The sequence below is a fragment of the Amblyraja radiata genome (genome assembly GCF_010909765.2).
Source record: "Amblyraja radiata isolate CabotCenter1 chromosome 42 unlocalized genomic scaffold, sAmbRad1.1.pri SUPER_42_unloc_2, whole genome shotgun sequence".
Lineage (NCBI taxonomy): Eukaryota > Metazoa > Chordata > Chondrichthyes > Rajiformes > Rajidae > Amblyraja > Amblyraja radiata.
Window position 1 is genome coordinate 2,073,972 of NW_022630088.1, and position 17,594 is coordinate 2,091,565.

The following is a 17,594-nucleotide window of genomic DNA, read 5'->3' on the forward strand; positions in this document are numbered from 1 at the left end:
CTGGTTCAAATCCAGTTGTGGCCGTAGAAATGTTTAGTCAAGTGATCAGTATTTTGGCAGATAACTGCAAGGCTAAAATCAGGAATACTTGGAACAAAATTATCAGATTATCTCAAAGTAACAAGAATCCAAATTTTATATTAGATAGATGGAGATAACATAGCAGCAGATTCAAGGACAGCTTCTTCCTCGCTCTTCTCCAGGGGTGGGGAACCTGCGGCCTTCTAGGCCATTAAGTGCGGCCTTTTGAATGAATCCCAATTTTGTAGAACAAATCCTTTTATTTTTATTAATATGTTTCTGTTCGTCTTTTATTATTTTTATTTTAATCTTAATATGAATTTATTTAAAATACCAAAGAGTAAACGATTCAACAAAATAATCCTCCCCGCACGAAAAATGCTTTCTTGCTTTTCAACCACTTATTGCTGCGATTCTACATTCTCCTAACTAACCCAAATCAAGATGCCCTTAAGGTCACAAATGACAGATACCCATCTAGAAGATCAGCTGAAACTGTGTTGCGACCAAATATTCAAATGCTTTCCCACAAAAAGCAGTCACAACAAAGTCATTAAACGGTTAATTAACTTTAGAATGAACAACATGTTTTCATTTTCTTGAAGTTAGTACAAAGTAGTTAGATTTTTACAAAATAATGTGTATTTTGAAGAATATCTAATTGAAGTTTCTTGGATGCGGCCTTATTATCATTAAGCCTTAAGCTTTAAGATCATAAAATTCGCGGATGACAACAGTGGTGGGACTCATCAGCGGAGATGACGAATCAATGTACAGGGAGGAAGTAAAACAACTAGTGGACTGGTGCGGCAACAACAATCTAGCATTAAATGTCGACAAAACAAAAGAGATGGTTGTCGACTTCAGGAGGGCGCAGCCAAAACACACACCCCTCAACATCAGTGGCATCACAGTGGAGAGAATGGAGAGCATAAAGTTCCTCGGAGTGCAAATTACAGACAGTCTCACCTGGTCCAGGAACAACACTGGGATTGTCAAACGGGCCCATCAGCGACTGCACTTCCTGAGGAAACTCAAACAGGCCTCACTCCCCACCAACATCCTCAGGACTTTTTACAGGGGCATGGTGGAGTCTGTACTCACGTACTGCATAAACACGTGGTACTCCAACTGCAACTGCTCAGACAGGAAGGCTCTGCAGAGGGTAGTGAGGGGAGCAGAGAGGATCATTGGCGTCTCCCTTCCCTCGGTACAAGAACTGTTCCAGAGCCGCAGTCTGAAAAAAGCTCTGAGAATAGCTAAGGCCAAACTGCACCCCCTCCACACACACCTGGATCTCCTGCCATCAGGCAAGAGATACCGCAGCATCAAAGCCCGGACTACAAGACTGCTAAACAGCTTCCTGCTACAGGCTGTGAGGCTGCTAAACAGTCACTCTGTACTCACAGTCACCTGATTCTGCGGCTTTGCACTGACATTTTAATAACTCTAGCACTGGCCACTTAAATCAGCTGCCCTGGACATTTTAAGGATTGTTTTTACTGTATTTTAATGTTGCTGTTTTACCTGCTTTTAACTATTTATATTGTTTCATCAGGGACTGGATTGTTTTTATTGTTATTATGTGTGAAATGTTTTAAGTTTTATGTACGATGCTCCGGTATTCCCTGGAAAACGTCTTCTCATTTTGCACTGTACAACTGTTGCTTTGCAAGATGACAATAAAGGTTGATGATGATGATTAGATTACAGCTAACTTAATGCGGGATTCCAACATGAAAGGTTCCCCACCCCTGGTCCAGAATGTCAGCTCAGATTGCTGCCAGCTATTCCAAACCTGTGCTTTTCTCAATTAGAAATTTCTCTGCAACCTGCAATAATGCTTTTTTTTCCCAGGTAGGAAATTAATTCAAGTGGGCAATGTTTTCAGAAGACTTTGGCCAGGCACGTCATTAAAGAACGATGGTGAGAACACAGGAACAATGACGGAAAAGCAAAGTGGGATTGAGAGCAGAATGTCAATGGAATGTGAACCCGCTGAAGAGGAAAGGGAACAATGTCAGTCCAGAGGGAGAGGAATAGGAGACGTGGTTCACGGCCCTGGAACTGACCCAAGTGACGAAATCCATCATGACCGAGATTCATCAAACAAGGAATCATCGAGTCTCATTCAAGTAGCAGGTGAGTGAAATGGGAGGGGAGTGGGTGCTGCAGAATGGTGAAGACTGTAGGGACAGGGACGAGAAAATAAACAAAGGGGTTAGAGTGAGGGGAAACAGGAGAGAGGAATAGTGATGGAGGAGTGTTATACTGACTAGGTTCGTGACCAATAGTATTCTGTAAGGATCAGTTCTGGAACCGCTGCAATTTCTAAACATGTCTATGATGTGGTCAAGTTAGTAAGTTGAAAAACAATAGAACTATTTGCAGAATTGTGGATCATGGGGAAAGCTGTCAAATCATCCACTAGAATACACATCAGTTGGAAATATGGTCTGAGTTAATGCAGACAAAGATTGGATTGTTTTATCTGAGTAATGAAGGCTGAGTGGAGGCCTAATACAAGTATAGAATATAAGGGGCATAGATGTTGTCAGTCTTGTTCCCAGGGTGGGGATGTCTCTGACTGGAGAGAGGAATGTTTAAAGGGGACAGGCTGGACTAGTTTTTTTACACAGACTTTGTTCAGTTCCTGGAAAGTCCTGCATGAGGAGGTGGTGGAAATGCTGTTTAGACTGACACATGACTGATACAGTCAGGAAACAGAGGATCCAATCCATGAGCAGGTAGATGGGATTAGATCAAATTGGCACAATATTGTTGCTGCAGATATGGGGCATCGCACTCGCTGCCTCAAAAAGGCTGTCGGCATCATCAAAGACCCACACCATCCTGGCCACACACTCATCTCACCGCTGCCTTCAGGTAGAAGGTACAGGAGCCTGGAATCTGCAACATCCAGGTTCAGGAACAGTATTTTCCCCACAGCCTTCAGACAATTAAACACAACTTCAAACAAACTCTGAACTATAACAGCCTATTGCACTTAATCTATTTATTTATTGTGTATATATATATTCTATGCTATATAGACACACTGATCTGTTCTGTATTTATGCCAACAATATTCTGTTGTGCTGCAGCAAGCAAGAAGTTAATTGTCCTATCTGGGACACATGACAATAAACTCTCTTGACTTGATTGTAGGGGGCAGGCGTAAGCTGGCAGAGAGGAGCAGCATCACAAAGCCTGGATGGATATTATTGAGGAGGTTATTTTTGATAGATAGGTAGTTGAACAAAGGCTAGAGATGAAAAATCCAGGTGCTCGGCAGAAGGATTGCGTGTTGGAGATTGTGGAAATCAAGAAAGGAATATAGGAGGCAGTGTGGAAGTTAAATAAAAGATTTAAACTTACAAAATGGATTCAGCTGAAACTAAGACAAGCTTTAACCTCATATTAAATTGCAAAGCCAGCGAAACGTACTAACCTTTGCTTTCAGTAACAAAGCTAACAAACTGTTGATGTTCCCTTTCCAATAACATAAGCGATATAACAAGCACAGCTTCATGAATGTCTCCTCTATAATATAAACATTAGACAGATTCAGACTCTTGGCACTAACCTTTGTTCTATAAGATTATAATGTATGTCATAAGTAGAAAAAACAAAATGCTTGTTCTGCAGAAATATAGCCTTCTCATATAACCATATATGGCTAACCCTTCCTCTGTCAGAAAAACCTGTCAATCTTAAGAAGCTGTCAATCTTAAGAAGCAAGAGGCTGTACTATGATCTGTAGATAAGGTATTGCTGAATCGTTGGTTATTGGAGTATATATATGTAATTAGATCACTGCCCCTTTGTGTGGGGATGAGAACTCTGTATGGTTTGTAATCTGCATACTGTAAAGAGTTTTACCACACCAGCCTGGCGAAATAAAGATTGTACTGCATGATCACTGATTTTATATGAGCTCTCATCTGTTTAAGAACATTGAGCCATAACAGCAGGAAATGGGGAGGGGAGAAATCGGTGCAAAACAGCGGAGAGTGGGGGGGGGGGGGGGGGGGGGGGGGGGATAATGCGGGGGTGCGGTTTGGATTGTTACATAACATTGGAGAATTCACTGTTCATACCATTGGATTGTAGGCTAGCCAAGCGGAATTTGAGGTGCTGTTTCTCCAGTGAGCATGTGTCCAAGGAAAGAGAGGTTGCTGTGGGAATGGGAAGAGAGTTACAATGGTCGGCAATTGGCGAGACAAAGCATCGACTCGACGATTGTTTTGCCGAACACTTACGCTTTTTCCGGTTGCTAACCATTTTTACTCCTCATGCAGATTTCTCCCTTCTGGCCTCCCTTTCCACTTACATCAATTCATCTCGCTTCACAATTTGTAACTCTTCACTCCTTTTGTTTCACACCTGTATTTTCATCTCTGGCCTTTATCCAATTATCAGCCTATCAAAACCTCCCCTCACCTGTATCCACCTTACTTACCAGTCTTTGACCTGTCCCTCCTCTTGTCCACATTTCTCCCCACTCACCGCCACCACAATCAGCCTGAAGAAAGGTCCACACTTGAAAAGTCACCTATCCATGTACTTCAGAGATGATGGTTAACCCACTGAGTTCCTCCAGCACATTGTCACATATTCTGTTTTGATCATTCTAATTAGGGGGCAGGAACAGCCGGGATGAGGGTTCCAAGGGGACTGATTCAGATGGTGTTTAGTTTCTCTCTTTGTATACACGGATCTAATGCCTACATTCTCTGAGCTCCTGACACAGTGGAGCGATTACCAATTGTTCCAGCTGACAACATTCTATGGGGAGAGACTGAAACAGGCGATTGAAGAAGGGGTTGAACGTCTCAGCTTCACGATGAAACGGGAGGGATGTTTCAATGAACAAGAACACGGGGTAAGTGGAAGGAACACGGTGACTTCTGTTTCCTGTCACAGAACTGACGGCATTAGGGGAATGTCAGTCTCACTCACCTCGCACTGCATGGGTTGACACTGGAGACACTAATGGAGACACAGATCTGTGATCACATTGCCTCCTGTAGACCTGGTAGCAGGAATGAAACATGGGAGCTGGGGATTGCTGGGAATGTTCCATTCTGATCCAACTGTTCTTCCTACACATGCATCTTAGCACAACGGTCAGGAAGCAGTAAACTTGTAAAGCAGAATCAGTAAACGATAATACTTTTCAAGTGTCATCAGTCTCATTGGTCACATTGAGTTCAGTTCATGAAACCACGGAGGGCATTAGGCTCAAGCACAAGGAACTGCAGATGTTGGTTTACAAAAAAACACACAATGTGCTGCACAAAATAACTTAGTATTTAGAGATGCTGTCTGACCTGCTGCATTACTCTAAGACATCAAACTGTTCGCTTATCATTCAATTGACAAAATAAACAAAAGTACATTTACTAAAATCTACAACATCAACATAATGTGATGCAAATATTCAGCAGGTGGGTTATTTGAGCATCTGAAGCAGAGTTAATGTACAGTTAATGGAGGAGATGAGTAGCAATGTTACAAAATTTTGAGATTTTAAAAATCAAATCTGTAATTTATCCCATCAGATAAAGCATAAAAATAAGTTTAATTTGACACCTAATTCACTTTCATATCTCAAGTATTTAAAAAGTTATGGCCGTTTTCATACTCGGAAATGAGCATCTTGTTCCCTATTGATTTTCTATGGACATAACAAAAAAGCTGTGATCGTGAACAGTCAAAAGCCCATAACTTTCTTAAAAATTAAGAGAACTGAATGAAATTTTCAGTTATCATAGATTGAAGCATTCTGAAACAAACATAAAATAATCTTACTTGGATGACCTGAAATTAAAGCATATAATTAGTTAGTTACCTAATTGTAGCTAATTTCAGACTTCAATTACTAGATCTAAACATCTATCCATTTTTTAATAAATGATTAACATTTTTAAATAGCCTAAATGTCCAAATAATATTCACAAATAATTCACAATAAAACATGATTTTTAAATCTCATTTACATTAATTTATAGACCAAATGGAAGGAATTCAGTGTTCAATTGCTGTAAATAAATGCCCATTTAAATCAGCTTTCCAGTGGGTCCCTGTGGAACGCGCTGGTTTAGACCGTTCACATTGCGGTAGATTTGTGCCCCAAATGCCCAGAAAAATACTGCGGGATATAATGGGCCCAAATTGAGCTACTCGCAATATTAAACTTTGTATAAAGGGATCTTTAGAAGCCCTTTTTAATGTAAAAATATACAGTCTAACTTCAATTATTTGCTTTATGAGACCTTGCGGTTGCTGGCGGTCGCGGGTTTAGAGATGGATTTTTAAACTACTATAACTATTATACGAGGCCTTTAAAACTAATAATAGCTTTTGCGACGGGGTCTTCCAGCGATTTTTCGTTAATAATTAACTAGGCTGAACATCTTCGATTTGAACAGCCTAGAGAAAATCGCGTTTTAAACCCGCCCCCCTCTAAATGGCGCCAAAATCGCGCACACCGCAGCGGCAGATTTTCAACGACGCTTCAGGTAGGATTTGCAACATACCTAAGATGAGCTGCAGGAAATGTGCAAGTGATGGATATCTTTGATCGGGTAAAACTGCGGTAGGCGTTGAGAAGAAGTTGTCTGGTCAATGAGTGAATGTGGGCTCAGCGAGGGAAAGAATGTAGATGAAAAATCATAACTTTTAAAACGCAGAGCAGGAAGAAACGTAGGTTGGACTGGACACGTCCATTCCTAGTGGGATACGGTCCATGTGAGGACAAAAGGAATTGGATTAATTTCACATCAATTTCAACACGGCCATCATTGGCCTGAATGGCCCGTTCCCGTGCTGTACTCTGCTGTGTTCTCGGACACTGCCAGATGTGAAGCGAGTTTCACACTGTCAGGACTCTGGGAGTACACAGTTTGTCAGCACAGTGTCATGGGTGTATGAAGAGGCAGATCAATGCCTGTCACTATGCTCAAAACTACTGGAATATCCCATCACTGAACAGCTAAAGAGCCGGTCCCACTAACGAGACTTTTCAGCGACTGTCTTTGACCTTCAAGCTCGAGGGCACGCGCCTGAAAAACCTCGAGCTGGATCGACCGTCTGCAGGCACACGCGCGCGCACACACACGCACACACATACACATCGCATAGGTGGGGGCCAGTGAAAGCGGGGAGCGCTGTCTGAAATTCCACCTGCGATGAACAGGAAAGTAAAAGACAGCTGGCACAGTTACGGTAAGTCCTTTAGCGAGCGCGGGGGGGGGGGGGGGGGTGGGGGGGAGGAGAAGGAGTGGAGGCACTTAAGAAGCCAGACAACGTTTAATAAATCAACATTGTCAACATCGACGACTGCTTTGGTGCCACCTCCTGCACCCACACACAACTGACTGACTTCATTCGCTTCACCACTAACTTCCATCCGGCACTCATATACACCTGGACTATTTCCGACACTTCCCTACCATTCCTTGACCTCACTATCTCCATCGCAGGGGATAGACTTCTGACCGACCTCCACTATAAACCTACTGACTCCCACGGCTATCTTGACTACTCTTCCTCCCACCCTGCTTCCTGTAAGGACTCCATCCCCTATTCCCAATTCCTCCGTCTACGCCGCATCTACCCCCAGGATGAGGTGTTCCACACCAGGGCATCGCAAATGTCCTCATTCTTCAGGGAACTGGGTTTCCTCTCCCCCACTATAGATGAGGCTCGCACCAGGGTCTCTTCCATACCCCGTAACACTGCTCTCTCTCCCCATCCCCCCACTTGCAACAAGGGCAGAGTCCCCCTGGTCCTCACCTTTCACCCCACCAGCCGTCACATACAACAAATAGTCCTCTGTCAGTTTCGCCGAACACCTCCGCTCGGTCCGCATTAACCAACCTGACCTCCCGGTGACTCAGCACTTCAACTCCCCCTCCCATTCCCCATCCGACCTCTCTGTCCTGGGTCCCCTCCACGGCCAGTGAGCAACACCGGGAATTGGAGGAACACCACCTCATATTCCGCTTGGGGAGTCTGCACCCTAGTGGCATGAACATTGAATTCTCACAATTCTGTTAACCCTTGCTGTCTCCTCCCCTTCCCACCTCTCCCTCAGCCCTCGGGCTCCTCCTCCTTTTTCCTTTCTTCTCCCCCCACCCCCTATCAGTCTGAAGAAGGGTTTCGTCCCGAAACATTGCCTATTTCCTTCGCTCCATAGATGCTGCTGCACCCGCTGAGTTTCTCCAGCATTTTTGTGTACCAGCGTTTAATAAAGTTCAGCGGGCATTTAACATTACCGGTCGGTTTTCCTTCTTTCTGAAAACTCCAATGAGCCAATAAAAATGCCCAGTCCACAAAGGAGATTGCCTACGGCTACCTCGACTGCCTAACAACCCCACTCCACTGCACTCTGAGTTCAAAAGTACCATGCCAACCAATTTTTACTCACAGAAAAATGTTCAACATGCTGAGAAATGTTCCTCGACCAAACTGAGTCCGCTAGTATGCGGGAACTTCCCTCGAGCATGAAGAAGAGTTCCAGTGACCTCATAGGACCTAGGACCACGTGTCGACCATGCTGTGAGTTTGAGTCTAGCGCAAACTCTTCTAAACTCGCAAATTAGGTCGCCGCAGTGGGACAGGCCCTTAGCTTCCCATTAGCATTGTCTCAGTCACTTCTCCATATATTCATTGTTGTTCTTCACAGAGTGTCGCTGAGCTGGTGGTAAAGGGAAACCGCAGAGACAGTTCCATACTCTTCCTCAGTCTGGTGATGGGGAATGGCATCCGTGCCCGGCGGGTGATGTGGGAATTCTTTGTGAAAATGCAGAATGAGTTACCAAACCTGGACAGTAACAACAGCAGGCAGGTGTGGCAGGGGATCCAGTATCTCACCAACTACAAGACCAACCTTGGAGCTGCTGAAGGTGACGCCTCGTTGGCAGAGGAGCTGAACCTCTTCTTTGCTCGCTTTGAAGTGGAGCCACCCGAGACAGCCACATCACACCACATGGTCCACAGCAGCCTAACCCTCAAGATAGAGGAGCATGAGGTGAGGTGCACGCTGCGGGCCATCAATCCAAGGAAGGCTACTGGACCCGACGGCGTCTCTGGACGCGTGTTGAAGGACTGCGCTGACCAGCTGGCTGGAGTCTGTACGAGGATTTTCAACCAGTCTCTGGCCCAGTCCACTGTTCCACCCTGTCTGAAGTCCGCAACCATAGTCCCCTTGCCCAAAAAACCCCACATTTCCAGCCTCAACGACTACCGGCCAGTCGCACTCACACCAGTGGTGATGAAGTGTTTTGAAAAACTGGTCCGGGGTCATATCACATCACTCCTGCCCCGAAGATTTGACCCCCACCAGTTTGCGTACAGAGCGAATAGATCTACAGAGGACGCTGTAGCCACAGCTCTCCATGCTGCACTGTCCCACCTGGAGCAGCGGGGAGCTACGTGCGGATGCTCTTTGTGGACTACAGCTCTGCCTTTAATACCATCCTTCCCCACAAACTGGTGGACAAACTGGGGGACTTGGGACTTCCACACTCCACCTGCATGTGGATAAATAGCTTCCTGTCGGGTCGCAGCCAGAGAGTCAGAGTGGGCCATCACACATCCACGGCCCTCAGCCTCAGTACCGGCTCTCCACAGGGCTGCGTGCTGAGCCCCCTGCTCTACACCATCTACACACATGACTGCACCCCCGCCCACCACAGCAACACCAATTGTCAAATTTGCGGATGACACTACGGTGGTGGGACTCATCTCCGGGGGGGACGAGTACGCCTACCGGGATGAGGCGGAGCAGCTGACAGTATGGTGTGGAGAAAATAACCTGCTCCTCAACACCTTAAAGACAAAGGAAATAATAATAGACTTCAGAAAGAATAAAACGGACATGGTACCATTAATTATCAGAGGGGACTGTGTGGAGAGGGTGGCGGATTTCCGCTTCCTGGGAATCCATATTGAGGAGGACCTGACGTGGAGCGTGAACACCTCTGCGCTGCTGAAAAAGGTCCAGCAGAGACTGCACTTCCTTAGGGTGCTCAGGAAGAATAACATCACTCAGAGACTGCTGCTGTCCTTTTATCGGTGCTCCATTGAGAGCATCCTAACATACTGTGTATGCGTATGGTACACCAGCTGCACAGCGGCTCAGAGGAAAGCGCTCCAGAGGGCCATTGACAACGCCCAGAGGATTGTCGGCTGCCCTCTCCTTACCTTGGAGGACTTACACAGTTCCCGCTGCATCAAAAAATCCCAGAGTATTATAAAGGACATTTCCCACCCCGGACACTCCCTGTTTGAACTGTTACCGTCAGGCAGACGGTACAGATCTACAAGGACAAGGACAAACAGACTTAAAAACAGTTTTTACCCCACTGCTATAAAGGCACTAAATGTAGCCGCCAAGGAACGCAGGGGCGATACATACTAAGAGACTGTGAAATCGACAGAAGGATGTAGGGCTGGGTGTTTATGCGTGCTATTTTCATGATATTTATTTTAGTTGTTTATCTTTTTTTAAATATTTTACCTTGTATGTATCGTTAGCTTTTAGAAATGTTTGAATGGTGCACTGACTGGCTGACATTTTACAATTTCGTTGTACATGGTTCATGTTACAATGACAATAAAGAAACTATTTTACTTCGGAGTCACGTGAGTGATTACGTGAAGAACCCGCTTCCAACGCATGCGTGCCATATCGCTACACGCATTGCACGAGTCAACAGAAGGGTGGAGGACATCCACCAGTAACGGGAGAAGGAACAAAGGACCAGCAAAAGGCAGGTAAGGACTCTGCATTTTTATTCACAGAAAAATGGACAGAGTGAAAAGGAAGCGGTCTGCAAAAAAGCTGCCCGAGAAACGCGTTGTAAACGTGGATGAACGGCAGAGACAGCAGCCGTCGGCTCTAGAGGCCTCGGTAGAGGAGGAGCTACAACGATTGTATACAAAAGGTGTGATTGAGCATACTACTCATGAACAATTAAAATTTGTATCAAACATATTTATTAAAAATAAAAAAGATGGGGGTTGCAGGATTATCATTGACCTTTCAACCCTAAACACATTCGTTCAATATGTTCATTTTAAGATGGATACCTTTATCACTGCTAAAGAATTAGTATCAGCTGGTTTCTATATGACAAGCATTGACTTAAAAGATGCATACTATACAGTACCCCTCAAAGGGGAACTCAGACGGTAGTTAAGTGTAAATTTATACGAGAAACGAATATGGATTATCTAGGATTCACCATTAACACGGTCAATATGTTAGTAACTTTACCAATAAATAAAGCCGCAGCCCTACAGGAGGATTGCAGCGAGCTTCTTAACACCAACAGACCCTCCATTAGACGGGTAGGCCGGATAATTGGGAAGATTGTGGCTACATTCCCGGCCACACATTTTGGGCCATTACATTATCAAAATTTGCAAAGAGCAAAAATTAGAGCACTCAAATTTAACAAAGGTCATTTTGATAGACCTATGGAGCTGCCTACGGAAGCTATAATTGAACTACAGTGGTGGGAACATAGCATTAGGTATTGCTCCAACCCCATCATTATTGACAATTCGTCTATGGTATTACAAAATGGTGTATCCAAAGAAACATTTGGATATCGGCAACATAAAGGTAAGCTAAATTCAGTGGCAGACACCAGGTCACGCAAATGTAATGAAAACACGGAATGGATGTTAAATAAAATGTATTTGCTGAAATTACAGCAAAATATGGTAGACCAGATATTGATATTTTTGTGTCCAGGTTGAATCACCAATTACCAAGGTATGTGTCCTGGGAACCAGACCCTGGGGCAGAAGCTACAGATGCTTTCTCACTGCATTGGGGGAAATGGCGTTTTTTATGCTTTTCCCCCATTCTGCATCATCAATCGGGTACAAAGGAAAATTCAACAATATTCGGCATCTGGGATTCTCATAGTACCCGATTGGCCTACTCAACCGTGGTATTCGGTCATACAGGGGATGGTGTTAGAACCATGTTCCATTATTGGACATAGCCCGAATTTATTAATTCATCCAGTAACTGGAGGGGGGGGGCAGTCACCCATGCCATAAGACTATGGATTTGTTGATTTGTAGAGTCTGAAAGACCCACTACACAGCATGGGGCTGTCAGACAGGACGATGAATCTCATCACATCCGCACAAAGACTGTCAACACGGAAGCAGTACCTCGGACACATCAAGAAATGGGGCATATACTGCTTTGACAACAACCTAGACCAAAGGGCCAAGAATATTCCGGCCGTATTGGAATTCTTAACAAACCTCCATTATGATAAACGATTGGGCTACAGTGCCATCAATAGTGCCAGAAGTGCACTCTCCAATTACCTATCACAAGGAACGGAGCGGCACACGGTGGAAACGAACCCCCTGGTAACAAAACTTATGAGGGGCATATTCAATGCAAATCCCCCTAAAACCAGGTACTCCAAAATCTGGGATGTGGGTGTCGTTTTAAACATGCTGAGGAGCTGGTAGCCCATAAACAGCATTATCACTGCAGAAACTGACCATGAAGATGGTTATGCTCATGGCGTTAGTTACTGCACAACGAGTCCAGTCATTAAGCAAACTGAGCCTGGACTCCTTGATCATCTCACGAGAGAAACTGGTGTTTGTCATACATGAGTTAATAAAACAAACAGACCAGGTTCATCGGGTCAAGTGATTGAATTTATGGCATATCCATATGACGAACGTCTGTGTATAGCAAGACATATCCAATTATACATGGAATATACTAAGAGCATTCGAGGTCAGGAAATGGCTTTGTTAATTTCTTACAAGAAACCGCACAAAAGGGTCACGACCCAAACTATCTCAAGGTGCTCAAATGTGTCCTAAAGATGGCAGGAATAAACACTAATGGTTTTAAATCTCATTCCACCAGGGCTGCAGCAAAATCCGCAGCAAAAATTCTGAGGTACCCACGGACCAAATCCTCAGAATAGCAGGATGGTCATCCGAAAGGACTTTCCAAAGGTTTTATAATAAACCAGTTTTTGGAGCCATCATCATTTTCGGAAAGCATTTTACGTTCAATATTATAATTTGCCCGAAGGGTTACAGGGCTATGATTTCAATTAATAAATGTATTTTCTCGTTATATCACACAAGTCTTTGTATAAGTGTGTCTAAAATTGCTAATGATACTCTCTCCCGATACCCAAGGCAGTTGTGAAGCATGGACTCGTTCCACGGCATGAGGTCACAGAGCTTTGAAATCTTCACGTAGTCACTCACGTGACTCCGAAGTAAAATAGTAAGATTAAACGAGAACTTACCAGTTTGAAGTTTGATCTGTATTATATGAGGAGGAACGTTGAGGGAATACGTGCCCTCCGCTCCCACCCTCCTATGATCATATCAAAACTGGTATCTCTTTGATAATCTTACTATGTTAGGTCATTATAGTTTCTGTGACCTCACACCGCTGCTTTGAAGAATGGCACGCATGCGTTGGAAGCGGGTTCTTCACGTATTCCCTCAACGTTCCTCCTCATAAAATACAGATCAAACTTCAAACTGGTAAGTTCTCGTTTAATCTTACTATTCTATTCTATTCAAAGCTGGACAAAATACTGAAAGAAATCCAAGAGCTCGGTACGGTAAATCAACACACTGAACTGAATATCACATTGAAACACTGGAGTTAATAATGTTATTCAAGTCTGGTTTAATGGATGTTCGTTGATTTGAACAGGTACTGATCCACAAGAATACATGAACATCACCAGAGGTTTAACTGAATTTCCCTCTCATATGGAAGGTGAGTGTTGAAATGTACAGTTCACACCAATGACTTGTTGGAAATGATGTAATACTGAAACTGTTCAGAGCTTTGCAGAATGGGAAATCAGAAGATCAAAGGCTAAGCAATTGTTAGACTGACAAGGGGATTCACTATGGATGGCTTCTTTGTGTGTAGATTCAGGTTTAGCTTAGTTTAGTGTATTGTCACATGTACTGAGGTACGGTGAAAAGCTTTTGTTGCGTGTTATCCAATCAGCAGAAAGACAGCGCGTGATTATTTACAGTATAGATAAACTATGAGGGAATAACGTTTAGTGCAAGGTAAAAGGAGGAAAGTCTGATCAAGGATAGTCCGAGTGTAACCAAAGAGGTAGATGGTAGTTCCCAGATCACTCGATCTCTGACATACACTGGAACTATTACACTGCATTATTTCAAATCCTCCAGGCAGGGGCGGAAAACCCGGGGGGGGGGGGGGCAGAGGGGACACGCCCCCCCCCCCCCCCCCCCCCCCCATGTTTTGAGAGGTGGGGGACATCCCCGCCAGGTTAACCTGCCTGGGCTTGCGGGAAATATGGCCAGCGCGGAGAAGCAGCGCTGGTGGCCCGTCAGTCTAGAGAGGGCTGTAGTTAACCCGGTGAGACAGGCACAGTTGAGCTGCATTTAGTGCTGGATTGAGCCTCCGAACCCTCGCACGCGTGTGTGTGTGTGAGTGCGGATGCGCGTGCGGCCGCCAAAAAATGTGTGTGTGCGCGCGTGTGTGTGTCTCCGCCAAAAAATGTGTCCCCCGTCCCCTCCATGTTTTGATAGTGAGTTCCGCTCTTGCCTCCAGGCGTTAATTGTACAAGGTTTTGCAATGTATCAGGTTGTGGGAAAGATCTGTGAAATCCAGTACTCACCTGGGGGAGAATGTGTGTGTATTGATACCCCACACACTCCTCGATAGTGTCCCTGACAAAATGTGTAACCCCACACACTCCTGGATGGGCCATGATAGACTGTGTAACCCCACACACTCCTGGCAGCGTTCTGACACACTGTGTAACCCCACACACTCCTAAATAGTGTCCCTGACACACTGTGTAACCCCACACATTCCTGGATGTCCTTGACACACTGTGTATCCCCACACACTCCTGGATGTCCCTGACACACTGTGTAACCCCACACACTCCTGGATAGAGTCCCTGACACACTGTGTAACCCCACACACTCCTGGATGTCACTGACACACTGTGTAACCCCACACACTACTGGATAGAGTCCCTGACACACTGTGTAACCCCACACATTCCTGGATAGAGTCCCTGACACACTGTGTAACCCCACACACTCCTGGATAGAGTACCTGACACACTGTGTAACCCCACACACTCCTGGATGTCCGTGACACACTGTGTAACCCCACACACTCCTGGATAGAATCCCTGACACACTGTGTGACCCCACACACTTCTGGATAGTGTCCCTGACACACTGTGTAACCCCACACACTCCTGGATAGAGTCCCTGACACACTGTGTAACCCCCCACACTCCTGGATAGAGTCCCTGACACACTGTGTAACCCCACACACTCCTGGATGGACCCTGACACACTGTGTAACCCCACACACTCCCACACTGTGTAACCGCACACACTCCTGGATGTCCCTGACACACTGTGTAACCCCACACACTCCTGGATGTCCCTGACACACTGTGTAACCCCACACACTCCTGGATGGGCCCTGATAGACTGTGTAACCCCACACACCCCTGGCAGCGTTCTGACACACTGTGTAACCCCACACACTCCTAAATAGTGTCCTTGACACACTGTGTATCCCCACACACTCCTGGATGTCCCTGACACACTGTGTATCCCCACACACTCCTGGATGTCCCTGACACGCTGTGTAACCCCACACACTCCTGGATGTCCCTGACACACTGTGTAACCCCACACACTACTGGATAGAGTCCCTGACACACTGTGTAACCCCACACACTCCTGGATAGAGTCCCTGACACACTGTGTAACCCCACACACTCCTGGATGTCCCTGACACACTGTGTAACCCCACAAACTCCTGGATAGAGTCCCTGACACACTGTTTAACCCCACACACTCCTGGATAGTGTCCCTGACACACTGTAACCCCACACACTCCTGGATGTCCTTGACACACTGTGTATCCCCACACACTCCTGGATGTCCCTGACACACTGTGTATCCCCACACACTCCTGGATGTCCCTGACACACTGTGTAACCCCACACACTCCTGGATAGAGTCCCTGACACACTTTGTAACCCCAGACACTCCTGGATAGTGTCCCTGACACACTGTGTAACCCCACACACTCCTGGATGTCCCTGACACACTGTGTAACCCCACACACTCCTGGATAGAGTCCCTGGCACACTCTGTAACCCCACACACTTCTGGATGTCCCTGACACACTGTGTAACCCCACACACTCCTGGATAGAGTCCCTGACAAAATGTGTAACCCCACACACTCCTGGATGGGCCCTGATAAACTGTGTAACCCCACACACTCCTGGCAGCGTTCTGACACACTGTGTAACCCCACACACTCCTAAATAGTGTCCCTGACACACTGTGTAACCCCACACACTCCTGGATGTCCTTGACACACTGTGTATCCCCACACACTCCTGGATGTCCCTGACACACTGTGTAACCCCACACACTCCTGGATGTCCCTGACACACTGTGTAACCCCACACACTCCTGGATGTCCCTGACACACTGTGTAACCCCACACATTCCTAGATAGAGTCCCTGACACACTGTGTAACCCCACACACTCCTGGATGGAGTCCCTGACACACTGTGTAACCCCACACACTCCTGGATAGAGTCCCTGACACACTGTGTAACCCCACACACTCCTGGATGTCCGTGACACACTGTGTAACCCCACACACTCCTGGATAGAATCCCTGACACACTGTGTGACCCCACACACTCCTCGAAAGTGTCCCTGACACACTGTGTAACCCCACACACTCCTGGATGTCCCTGACACACTGTGTAACCCCACACACTCCTGGATAGTGTCCCTGACACACTGTGTAACCCCACACACTCCTGGATGGAGTCCCTGACACACTGTGTAACCCCACACACTCCTGGATGGGCCCTGACACACTGTGTAACCCCACACACTCCTGGATGTACGTGACACACTGTGTAACCCCACACACTCCTGGATAGAATCCCAGACACACTGTGTAACCCCACACACTTCTGGATAGTGTCCCTGACACACTGTGTAACCCCACACACACTCCTGCATGTCCCTGACACACTGTGTAACCCCACACACTGCTGGATGTCTGTGACACACTGTGTAACCCCACACACTCCTGGATAGAGTCCCTGACACACTGTGTAACCCCACACACTCCTGGATGGGCCCTGACACACTGTGTAACCCCACACACTCCTGGATGTCCCTGACACACTGTGTAACCCCACACACTCCTGGATGTCCCTGACACACTGTGTAACCCCACACACTCCTGGATGGGCCCTGATAGACTGTGTAACCCCACACACCCCTGGCAGCGTTCTGACACACTGTGTAACCCCACACACTCCTAAATAGTGTCCCTGACACACTGTGTAACCCCACACACTCCTGGATGTCCTTGACACACTGTGTATCCCCACACACTCCTGGATGTCCCTGACACACTGTGTATTCCCACACACTCCTGGATGTCCCTGACACGCTGTGTAACCCCACACACTCCTGGATGGGCCCTGACACAC

At 46.0% G+C, this 17,594-nt stretch overlaps 2 protein-coding genes across 2 annotated transcripts in view; both read left to right on the forward strand.

The window, feature by feature from the left end:
- Positions 1 to 13,836, forward strand: part of LOC116969026 — a 573,861-nt gene extending 560,025 nt beyond the window's left edge. Inside the window, exons 3-6 of the mRNA XM_033015999.1 lie at positions 1,879 to 2,163; positions 4,740 to 4,906; positions 8,714 to 8,858; positions 13,760 to 13,836. Of these exons, the coding sequence (XP_032871890.1) occupies positions 1,879 to 2,163; positions 4,740 to 4,906; positions 8,714 to 8,858; positions 13,760 to 13,836 (674 nt within the window). The remainder of the gene's footprint in view (positions 1 to 1,878; positions 2,164 to 4,739; positions 4,907 to 8,713; positions 8,859 to 13,759) is intronic.
- LOC116969039 (ribonuclease inhibitor-like) overlaps positions 1 to 17,594 on the forward strand; it is a 451,987-nt gene that overhangs the window by 384,127 nt on the left and 50,266 nt on the right. The gene's annotated exons all lie outside the window — the stretch shown is intronic.